This window comes from Sus scrofa, chromosome 4, assembly GCF_054392235.1.
Source record: "Sus scrofa isolate SSC_HxYL_T2T_F1_AM1 chromosome 4, Sscrofa_HxYL_maternal_Yorkshire_Landrace_v2.0, whole genome shotgun sequence".
NCBI classification, from domain to species: Eukaryota; Metazoa; Chordata; class Mammalia; order Artiodactyla; family Suidae; genus Sus; species Sus scrofa.
In genome coordinates, this window is record NC_139386.1 from 60889835 (window position 1) to 60902293 (window position 12459).

Below are 12459 nucleotides of genomic sequence, written 5' to 3' on the forward strand. Positions count from 1 at the left end.
AGATTTAGATATAAATAGAATGCACATTGTGGAGGTGGCTGTGGTTATTAATAATTTTCCTACATCATGACTGTTAGATTTTGCAGGCGATTTCCATATCTATCTTTCTGTTCTTCCTTTGTGTCCTTTACTTTCCCATTTTCTCACCGTCAATTGATTATCCTAAAGCAAACCTCACCTTTAAATTTTAATATTGGTAATTTGCTGCCACCTACAGACTAATATGAAAAAAGCAGAACATGTAATTACTAGCCTTTCTAGATTCTGCATGTAAAATCTCCAGGTCATCATGGTACTCCTGAAGCTAACTGAACAACCCAGAACCTCCTTTTCTGAGACACTTATTTTCCCTGGTAGCTCAACTGCATCAACTTGATCAGTATCGGAGTCCTCTTAGAATCTTTTTGGAATTGGGGGCAGTTATGCATAAAGCATTATTAGTAATCAGATATTGCATTTTCCCCCATAAGGAGATTTGCTAAATAGTGTTTATTAAAAAGCATGAAGGAGTCTTTGCTATTTAAGACACTTCAGTTTTGCTGGGCGTTGTTGGATCCTGTTCTAGTTGAGAGGTCTAAGCAGAACATTAAAAATCAAATGAAGAATATTGATAATGTACTCTGTTTTGGGTCTTACTGTCTTGCCTTGTGCACCTGCTGCCTGCATGCTTGTCTCCCATCTTCAGTCTCATGCAGCCTCATCACATAATCTGGTGTGAGGAATACATTTGCAGTCACACATGGACTCTCCTCAGCGGTTTCTGACTACGGCACCTTGTCCACAGTTTGTTTTGATTTGGCTTCAGCTGAAGTCCCCATGCCAGATGGCAGGAATGCGTCCAATAAGGCCTGTGTGCTAAACTATGGGGTTGCATTTTGCCTTGAAAATGAGAAACCACTGAAGGATTTTAAACTGGAGGGTGACATGCTTAGACATCTGTCATTACTTGGATAACCTGTTTGAAGATATTTTAAAGCGGACCTACAGAAGCATGTATTTATTCATTGAGCTTCTCCATCCACTGATTGCATTATTTATGCATTGAGCTTTTCCATCCATTGATGTACCTGCCATGTGTTGTCTCTACCTGAGAGGGCTTAATCGTATTCTGTTTGCACTCTAGTTTGTGGTTTTCGAATTGTTTTCTTCTTTTTTTTTTGTCTTTTGTCTTTTTAGGGCCACACCTGAGGCATATGAAGGTTGCCAGGCTAGGGGTCAGATTGGATCTGTAGCTGCTGGCCTACACCACAGCCACAGCAACGCCGGATCCGAGCACCGTCTGCGACCTACACCACAGCTCATGGCAACATTGGATTCTTAACCCACTGAGCAGGGCCAGGGATTGAACCTGCATCCTCATGAACACTAATTGGGTTTGTTAACCACTGAGCGGAACTCCTCAAATTATTTTATTGGCATTGCTTTATCCCTTTAAAAACTGCGAACACCTTTCAGGTAGGCACTGTTGTGTTATTGATTCTTGTTTTTGTAATTATCAGCTACTATTATGCAGTTAATATATAACAAACTTGGAACAAGTGTCTTTGTTCCTTTTACACAGTGTATGTAGGTGTTCTTCTTCTGGGCTTTCCATGGCGCTGGCTGCTTCTTGAACAGTGTGCTGATTCTCCCTCCTTCTTCCTCTCTGCCTGTTAAGCCTGTCCCCCACTGCCTGGCATCTTGCCTTGGGTGGATGCCACATTGCCACCATGGCTGAACAAGCATTTCTCAGATGTGGATGTCGGGGCTGGTGGGGAAGAGTGTGATTGTTGTGATGCTCACGGGCAGAAAGAGGCGAAGAGCAGGAGGAGGAGGAAACCCTTTCCCTGGGTCCCTATGCAGAAAAGCTGTTGCTGCAAGACACAGTGAAAACTCAAAACATCTTTTCCCATCATGAAAAGGATAGCAGGACTGTGACTTGGGTAAGGCAGGGCTAAAATGTAAGAGGCACCCAAAAGCCCTGCAAGCAAGATGAATATTATGTTAATGCAGTATCTTAAGAAAATTAAAATTGAAGACATCCATGATGAACAGAATACTAATGTCTTAAGACAAGATCAGAAATGGTGCTATGCAAAGCCATTTTTGGAGCTCGAGGCAAAAGGAAACATCAGCCACACTGAGCCTCTCTTTTTAAAAATTTGATATTGTGTTCATCATGAATTCTTTGGAGTAACCTTGTTTTTTTTTAATATTACATTAAAATATTAAAAGTATTTATATTGAGTTTTTAAGTGCCCTCTTAAATTGTATACCCCAGGTTTGAGGGCCTCAGTGGCTTTGGCCTAGCCTTGTACTTGGCTGGTTGGGCAGAAGAGAGGGGAGAATTGCTGAAAGGCAAGTGTTCCCCTGGCCACTTTCTGAAAATGCTGAGTTCTTCCTGATGGACCAGTAGATACTGGCTCTATTACAGGGCAATGGGTATGGCAGGATTGGTCTTAGATAATGTAGAAAGCTTCTGGGGGGCGAGGGTTGGTCATTTCTCTGAATTATACAAATTAGGGTTTTAAAAATATTTTTATTTTATTTTATGTGTATTTTATTTTTTGTCTTTTTAGGGCTGCATCCATGGTATATGGAAGTTCTCTGGCTAGGGGTCGAATCAGAGCAATAGCTGCCAGCCTACACCATAGCCACAGCAACTCGGGATCCAAGCTGCATCTTCGACCTACACCACAGCTCATGGCAACACTGGATCTTTAACCCACTGAGTGAGGCCAGGGGTAGAACCTGAGTCCTCATGAATGTTAGTCGGGTTCATTACTGCTAAGCCACAATGAGAACTCCCATTAGGATTTTTCAAAGGTGTCTGGATGGGATATAGATTTTTGAAAAGGTACAATAAGGGGTTTTCTACTTCCACTAACTAACTAATGGCAAGACATGGAATAAAATTTCTTTAGGCAGTTCTCTGCTGAGACTGTTAGGAGTTGGATCTGATTAGGAGAGGAGGCTAAAGATATTTACAGACTCCTTCTTTTGGTTAATATGCATTATTAGTCATGCTGATTTACTTGTTACGCATTTAAAGTCTTGGCAAGATCCCATCCTTGGCCTCTTCATTCTCCTGCTTTACATTAGCCATATTGTGGCTGGGGAAATGAACAGAAGCTGAGAGAATACTGTATTTTCTAAATCCATATCTTGGCAGAGTGTAATCTGGTGGTTTTTAGTAGTTAGCTCGAACTTTTTTTTTTTTGTCTTCTCCTGGAAGAGCCATGTATTTGAAGGTACAGAAAGATGAAGTGTGGCTCTAACCTAATTGGCTTCGTCTGGCGGGGGCAGTGGAGGAGCCCAAAGGAGAAATTTACTTAGCTTTCAGACCTCACAGACTTTTTTTTTTCTTTTCTATCTCCAACAAGGTCTGCTGAGAACAGACCCGGTACCGGAGGAAGGAGAAGATGTTGCTGCCACGATCGGTGCCAATGAGCCCCTATCAGAGGAGGAGCGAGAAGAGCTGAGAAGAGAACTTACAAAGGTAAAGAAGTGGAACTTTGGAACTTCAGGAACTTCCTGCTTCACACTTAGATATCGTCATTTGTTTTGCGAAAGCACATAGTCTCAAGGAAGAGAAAGCCACCTGACCTTGCCCAAGAGATCTTGAGGCGGGGAGGGGAGATGGGAGAATGTGAGATCATTTGGGTCTTATATGAGGGGAGGTATATGTGGGCTGAGAAGTGGGAAGCTGAAATGGATAAGAGGGGGAGGGGTGCTAGTGAATATCTTCCAAAGGGGAACCTCACTTGCTCCGATGCACTTGGCTTTCAGCTGCTTCCGTGACTTTGTTCTGCCCTTGGCAGTGTTGTAAATAGAGGCACCTTGAAACTTCTTTCCATAGCCCCTTCTCTTCCTCCCTCTAGCCCTCTCACTCTCTTTTTTTCTTAAAATTAACCATTTTAAAGTGTACAATTCAGTGGCATTTAGCATATTCACATTGTTGTACAACTATTAGCTCTATCTAGCTCTTAAACATTTTCATCAGTGTTTAAAGGAGACCCCATACTCATTAAACTGGCATCCCCAGTTTTCCCTCCCTCAGCCCCTGGCAACAACTAATCTGCTTTCTGTCTGTGGATTTACCTGTTCTGGATATTTCATTTAAGTGGAATCGCATAATATGTGATGTTTGGTATCTGGCTTCTTTCATTTAGTGTAATGTTTTTGAACTTCATCCTCATTGTAGCGTGTACTTGACTGCTTTTTAATGACTGAATAATCTTCCACTGTGTGTGTCTACCATGTTTTGTTTATCTGCTCATCTGTTGATGGATATTTGGTGGTTTCGTCCTTTTGGCTGTTGTATATACTAAGCTAAGGAATATTTGTGTAAAAGTACTTGTTTGAATACTGATTTCCAATTCCTTTGGGATATACCCAGAAGTAAAATTGTTCATCATGTGGTAATTCCATGTTTAACTTTTTGGGGGAACTGCCAAACTGTTTTTACAGTAGGAATACCACTTTACATCTCCATTAGCAATTAACTTCTCTATATCCTTGCCAACATTTTTTTGTTCCCTATCTTTTTGATTATACCCATCCTAGTGAGTGTAAAGTGGTGTCTCATTGTAGTTTTGATTTGTATTTCACTAATGACTGATGTTATTAAGCATTATTTCATTTGCTTATTAGTGTTTATATGCCATCTTTGGAGGAAGGTATATTCACATCCTTTGCCACATTCAAAAATTATTTGTCTTTTCGTTGTTGAGATATAAGAGCTCTTTATTTATTCTGGATACTAGATCCTATATGTAATTTGCAAATATCTTCTCCCATTCTATACACTGTCTTTTCATTTTCTTCATAATGTCTTAATACACAAAGGTTTTAAATTTTCATGAAGTCCAGTTTGTTCTTTCTGCATTACTTGTCCTTTTGGCATTGTGTTTGAGGATTTGATTCCAAAACTCAGATTGTGAAAATTTACACTCTTTTCTTCTAAGACTTGCCTCTTATAATTAAGCCTTTGATTCATTTGAATTAATTTTTATATACGGTTTGTGGTAGGGTTCAACTTCATTCTTTTGTGTATGAATATTTAGTTTCTTTAGCACCATTTGCTGAAGAGACTATCCTCAGTGAATGCTCTTGGCAGCTGTGTCAAAATTAATTGACATACATATAAGGGTTTATTTCTGAACTCTCAGTTCAGATGCATTCATCTGTATGTCTGTCCTTCTGAGCATACCACATTGTTTTGATCACTAGCTTTATAGTGACTTTTTAAATTGAGAAATATGACTTTTTCTCCTTTTTCAGAATTGTTAAGATCCCTTGCAATTCCATGTGAATTTTAGAATCTACTTTTATACCCATAAGAAAATGCCATTGGGATTTGTTAGAACTTTCATCAAAATTGAGGATTGATTTGAGGGAGTATTGCCATTTTAACAATGTTAAGTCTCACAATCCATGAACATGGATCATCTTTCCATTTATTTAGGTCTTATAATTTCTTTTAGCAATGTTTTGTAATTTTCAGTGTACACATTTTATATCTCCTTAGTTACCTTTATCCTGAAGTATGTTTTTCTTTTCGATGTGATTATAAATGGATTTTTCTTAATTTACTTTTCAGGTTTTTCATTGCTACTATATAGAAATAAGACTGAAGTTTACATGTTAATCTTGTATCCTGCAGCTTTGCTGAATTTTCTTATTAGCTCTAATAGATTTTTTATGGATTATTTAAGAATTTTCAATGTAGAATATAATATTACCTGCAGTTTTCTCTTTCTTTCCATTTTAGATGCCTGTTTTTTTATAAATACCTTTATTCATGTTGAAGCAATTCCCTTCTATTCCTAGCTTGTTCATTGTTTTTATTTTATTTTATTTCTTAACACTTTTTTATTTTATCATGAAAAGGTGTTGGGTTTTGTCAAATGCTTTTCTGCAGCAATTAAGGTGATCATGTATTTCTTTTCCTCTTTATTCAATCACTATGTTACATTGATTGATTTTCATATGTTGAATCATTCTTGCATTCCTAGGATAAATCCCACTTTATATAGTGAGGGTATGTATTCTAGGTCATGGTGTATGCTGCTGGTTAGGTTTGCTAGTATTTTGCTAAGAATTTTTGCACCTATATTCATGACAGGTTGACCTGCAGTTTTCTTGTGATATCTTTGACTTGCATATTACAGTAACGGTTAGCGTGTTAGAATGAGTTAGAAAGTTATCCATTCCATTCTATTTTGTGGGAGCACTTGAGAACAACTGGCCTAAATTTTCTTTAAGTTTTTGTTAGAATTCACCAGTCATCAAAACAGTGTGGTACTGGTACCAAAACAGACAGACAGACCAATGGAACAGAATAGAGAATCCGGAAATAAACCCTGACACGTATGGTCAATTAATCTTTGACAAGGGAGGCAAGAACATAAAATGGGAAAAAGAAAGTCTATTCAGCAAGCATTGCTGGGAAACCTGGACAGCAACATGCAAAGCAATGAAACTAGAACACACCTTCACACCATGCACAAAAATAAACTCAAAATGGCTGAAAGACTTAAATATACGACAGGACACCATCAAACTCCTAGAAGAAAACATAGGCAAAACACTCTCTGACATCAACATCATGAATATTTTCTCAGGTCAGTCTCCCAAAGCAATAGAAACTAGAGCAAAAATAAACCCATGGGACCTAATCAAACTGAAAAGCTTTTGCACAGCAAAGGAAACCCAAAAGAAAACAAAAAGACAACTTACAGAATGGGAGAAAATAGTTTCAAATGATGCAACTGACAAGGGCTTAATCTCTAGAATATATAAACAACTTATACAACCCAACAGCAAAAAAACCAATCAATCAATGGAAAAATGGGCAAAAGACCTGAATAGACATTTCTCCAAAGAAGATATACAGATGGCCAACAAACACATGAAAAAATGCTCAACATCGCTGATTATAAGAGAAATGCAAATCAAAACTACCATGAGATAACCACCTTACACCAGTCAGAATGGCCATCATTAATAAATCGACAAATAACAAGTGCTGGAGGGGCTGTGGAGAAAAGGGAACCCTCCTGCACTGCTGGTGGGAATGTAAACTGGTACAGCCACTATGGAGAACAGTTTGGAGATACCTTAGAAATCTATACATAGAACTTCCATATGACCCCGCAATCCCACTCTTGGGCATCTATCCGGACAAAACTCTCCTTAAAAGAGACACATGCACCCGCATGTTCATTGCAGCACTATTCACAATAGCCAGGACATGGAAACAACCCAAATGTCCATCGACAGATGATTGGATTCAGAAGGTGTGGTATATATACACAATGGAATACTACTCAGCCATAAAAAAGAATGACATAATGCCATTTGCAGCAACATGGATGGAACTAGAGAATCTCATCCTGAGTGAAATGAGCCAGAAAGACAAAGACAAATACCATATGATATCACTTAGAACTGGAATCTAATATCCAGCACAAATGAACATCTCCTCAGAAAAGAAAATCATGGACTTGGAGAAGAGACTTGTGGCTGCCTGATGGGAGAGGGAGGGAGTGGGAGGGATCGGGAGCTTGGGCTTATCAGACACAACTTAGAATAGATTTACAAGGAGATCCTGCTGAGTAGCATTGAGAACTAGGTCTAGATACTCATGTTGCAACAGAAGAAAGGGTGGGGGAAAAAATGTAATTGTAATGTATACATGTGAGGATAACCTGACCCCCTTGCTGTACAGTGGGAAAATTTAAAAAAAAAAAAAAGAATTCACCAGTGAAGGCTTCTGGTCTTGGACTTTTCTTTGTTGAGAGATTTTTAATTATTCATTCAATCTCTTTACATGTTATAAGTCTGTTCATATTTACTGTTTCTTTTTGGGTCAGTTTTGATCATTTTTGAATTTCTAGGAATTTAATCCATTTCATTTAGTTATCGAGCTTGTTGGCATACAGTTGTTCATGATATTCTTTTATAATCCTTTTTATTTCCATAGATTTGCAACAGTGTCACCATTTTCATTTCTTTTCTTTCTTTTTTTTCTTTTTTTTCTGTCTTTTGTCTTTTTAGTGCCACACCCACTACATATGGAGGTTCCCAGGCTAGGGGTCTAATCAGAGCTCTTGCTGCCGGCCAATGCCAGAGTACAGCAAGACCAGAACCGAATCACATATGCGACCTACACCATAGCTCACGGCGATGCTGTATCCTTAACCCTCTGTGCAAGGCCAGGGATCGAACCCACAACCTCATGGTTTCATTGATTTTTTTTTTGTTTTTGCTGTTGTTTTACCTTACTTTACTTTACTTTCCCTTACTTTACCCTACTTTACTTTACCTTACCTTACTTTACTTTACCCTAGTTTACTTTACTTTACCTTACTTTACTTTACTTTACCCTACTTTACTTTACCCTACTTTACTTTACTTTACTTTACCTTACCTTACTTTACCTTACTTTACTTTACCCTACTTTACTTTACCTTACTTTACCTTACCTTACCTTACCTTACTTTACTTTACTTTACCCTACTTTACTTTACTTTACCCTACTTTACTTTACTTTACCTTACTTTACTTTACTTTACCCTACTTTACTTTACCCTACTTTACTTTACTTTACTTTACCTTACCTTACTTTACCTTACTTTACTTTACCCTACTTTACTTTACCTTACTTTACCTTACCTTACCTTACCTTACTTTACTTTACTTTACCCTACTTTACTTTACTTTACCCTACTTTACTTTACTTTACCTTACTTTACTTTACTTTACCCTACTTTACTTTACTTTACTTTACCCTACTTTACTTTACTTTACTTTACCTTACCTTACTTTACCTTACTTTTTACTTTACCCTACTTTACTTTACCTTACTTTACCTTACCTTACCTTACCTTACTTTACTTTACCCTACTTTACTTTACTTTACCCTACTTTACTTTACTTTACCTTACTTTACTTTACTTTACCTTACTTTACCTTACTTTACCTTACTTTACTTTACCTTACTTTACTTTACCTTACTGAATCCATAACTCACCAATTGAGGCCAGGGATCGAACCTGCAACCTCATGGTTCCTGGTCAAATTCGTTTCCACTGCACCACACGGGAACCCCGATTTTGTTTATATTTAATCTTTATTATTCCCTTCCTTTTTTTTAGCTTTGGGTTTAGTTTGCTCTTCTTTTTGTAGTTCCTTAAATTAGGTTATTGATTTGAGACCTCCTTTGTTAATATAGGCATTTACAGCTGTAAATTCCCCTCTGTACATTACTGCTACTACATCTCATAAGTTTCAATATGTTGTGCATTTGTTTTCATTTTCTCAAGGTATTTTCTAATCTCCTTTGTGATTTCTTCTTTGACCCATTGGTGGTTTAAGAGTGTGTAATTTAATTTTTATAAATTTGTGAATTTTCCAGTTTTCCTTTTTGATTTCTAGTTTCATTCCATTATGGTTGATAAGGATATTTTGTATAATTTTAAATTTATGGAGACTTGTTTTGTTGCCTAACATATGCTCTGTCCCTGGAGAATATTCCATGTACATTTGAGAGGATTGTGTATTCTACTGTTTTGGGGTGAAGTGTTCTATTTCTGTTTTTTAGATCTAGGTGGTTTAGAGTGTTGTTCAAGTCTCCTGTTTCCTTATTCACTTAGATCTGTTTGTTCTACCCACTTCTATATATGAGGTTTTATAAACTAGGTGTGCGATAGCTTGGATAAGGAAGCTCGGTGATAAGAGTATGAATTAGAAGTACTGAGTATTTGTTGCATGCCCAATATTGTTATTTTGAAAAGAGAAAACAAATATACTTTTTCCACAAGTCATATATGTTTATCGTAGGAACATAAAAAAAAAAAACACTGAAGAAAATTAAAATTACCTGCAGAGTAAAGTTTTAGATTAGCTGTTTCCAGACTTTTTTCTACATGTGTATTACTGTATTTCAGTATTTTAAGAAGACATCAGAATATACATCTATAACTTTTCTTCACTAAACTGAATTTCAAAATAAGTTTTATATCACAAATAATCTACAACCTCATTTTAAGTTACTGCAAGCTCATTTTTAATTAATGGACATGTCATTATAATGATTTAGATTGTTTCCCCTTTTTGCTGTTATGAACAATTCTAACATATAGTACTATATATAATACAATAGAATATACATATACTTACATATAACACAGTGGAAATACATATAATCCTTTATGCACCTCTTTAATTAGTTCTTTAGGATAAATTCCTAGAGGTAGAATCCCTAGGTCTACTGGGTTTTAAGGACACAGAGTCATTCCTGTGAACACTAAAAGGCCAAAATGCTATCTAGAAGATTTATCATAGTATGTGAAAGAGCAGGTTTTTCCAAATCTTTGCTAGTGCTCAGTATAATTATTTCATTATCAATTATATTAACATAACAGTAATACCAACTAATATCTACAGACTGTTTGCTGGGTGGCTGAGCTCTTTGCATTCATTATCGCATTAATCCTCACAGCAGTGTTATGGAGAAAGTATTACTGTTATAATGATTTGATGGAGGAGGAAATGTAGGTCTAAATCTCCCAATAGATTATATAATGTTACTTAACAAATGAAGTTATTAGACATGTGATATGTAAACATTTCCTTCCATTCTGTGGGTGTTCCTTTTCACTTTCTTTTCTCTTTGAAGCATGGAAGCTTTTCATTTTGAAGTTCAGTTTATCCATTTCTTCTTTGATGACTTGTGCTTTAGTCATCACATGTCAGAAATCATTGCCTACTCCAAGACTCTGAAGACTGAGGTCACAAGGTAATGCATTCAACAGGGGGTCTTGCATCTAGGTCTTCATGAACTCTAATACTTGTCCATTTACCCTTATATTTGTATAGTATTCATGCTTTATCAGAAGTTTATCCAATTTTTCTAAAAACTCCATAAGATATGGCCAATATACTATTACTTTACTTCATGTAATATTTGAGATTGTGATATCATAATAACAACATCTAATCATAATGATATAATCATAACGATGATAATAATTAGATGTAATAAAGGTCTTTTATGTTGAAAACAAATGACAATTCTCATTGCTTGAAAGGACAGTGACTCCACTGTAGAAACTTAAAATGGAGATTAAAAAAAATTCTTCCACTTATTTTTTTACTCCTTTTGAGGATACAATTTGCATATCATCAGATTCATCCTTTTAAAGTGTACAGTTCATTGGTTTATGTATCTTCATAAGGTTGTACAACTATCACCACTATCTAATTATGAAACATTTTCATCATCCCCCAAAAGGAACCCTGTTCCCATTAGCAGTCATTCCCAACCCTCTCTCTCCACAGCTGCTGTCAATCACTAATCTACTTTCTGTTTCTACAGATTTGCCTATTCTGGGCATTTCCTATAAATGGAATAAAACAACATGTGGTCTTTTGTGATGATGCTTCTTTCACTTAGTATGTTTGCAGAATTCATCCATGTCGTAAGATGTAGCAACACATTCCTTTTTATGGCTGAATACTATTCCATTGTATAGTTATAAACCACATTTTGTGTATTCATTCATCTGCTGTTGGACATTTAGATTGTTTCCATCTTTTGGCCATTGCGAATAATGATGCTGTAAATATTCATGTACAGGTTTTTGTGTGAACAAATGCTCTCATTTCTCTTGTGATATACCTTAGAAAGGAATTTGGGGGTCACATCGTAACTCCATGTTTTTTTGAGAAACTGTCAAACTGTTTTGCTCCCAAACTGCACAGTTGTACATTCCTGCCAACAAGATATAAGGGTTCCAGTTTCTCTACATCCTTGTTAATGCTTGTTATTGTTTGTCTTTTTGATAACAGCCATCACAGTGGGAGTGAAGTAGTATCTCATTTGCACCTCTCTAATTACTGATGAATGGTATTGGCCATCTCTTTATATGATTATTGGTCATTTGTATATCTTCTTTGGTGGAATGTCCATGTAAATCCATCATCCATTTTAATTGGATTATTTGCCTTTCTGTTGAGTTGTAAGTGTTCTTTATGTATTTTGCATACCAGACCATTATCGGATATATAATTTGCAAATGCTTTCTCCATTCTCTCAGTTATCATTTTGCTTTCACAATCATGTCCTTTGAAGCATAGCACTTTCAGATTTTGATAATGTCAGTTTACCTAGTTTTTCTTTGATTGATAATGCTTTAGGTCTCTTATCTAAGAGATGTTGTCTAATGCAGGGTTATTAAGATTTACCCTCTATGTTTTCCTTGAAGAGTTTGGCTCTTACATTGAAATTTCTAATCCATCGTAATTTTTATACATGGGTTCAACTAAGGGTTCAACTTCATTCTTTTGCATGTGAAAATCCAGTTGTTCCAGCACCATCATGGACAAAAAAAAACCCTGTTCTTTGCCACCGAATTTTCTTGGCACCTTTGTTGAAAATCACTTGGCCATAAATATATGGGTTTATTTTTGGAC

General features: G+C 36.5%; 1 protein-coding gene across 4 annotated transcripts in view; it reads left to right on the forward strand.

Moving 5' to 3' along the window:
- Nucleotides 1-12459, forward strand: part of TPD52 (tumor protein D52) — a 130510-nt gene that overhangs the window by 92669 nt on the left and 25382 nt on the right. For all 4 annotated transcript variants that reach the window (NM_001244387.1, XM_021088495.2, XM_021088496.2 and 1 more), the window contains 1 exon segment: nucleotides 3363-3478. In NM_001244387.1, the coding sequence (NP_001231316.1) occupies nucleotides 3363-3478 (116 nt within the window).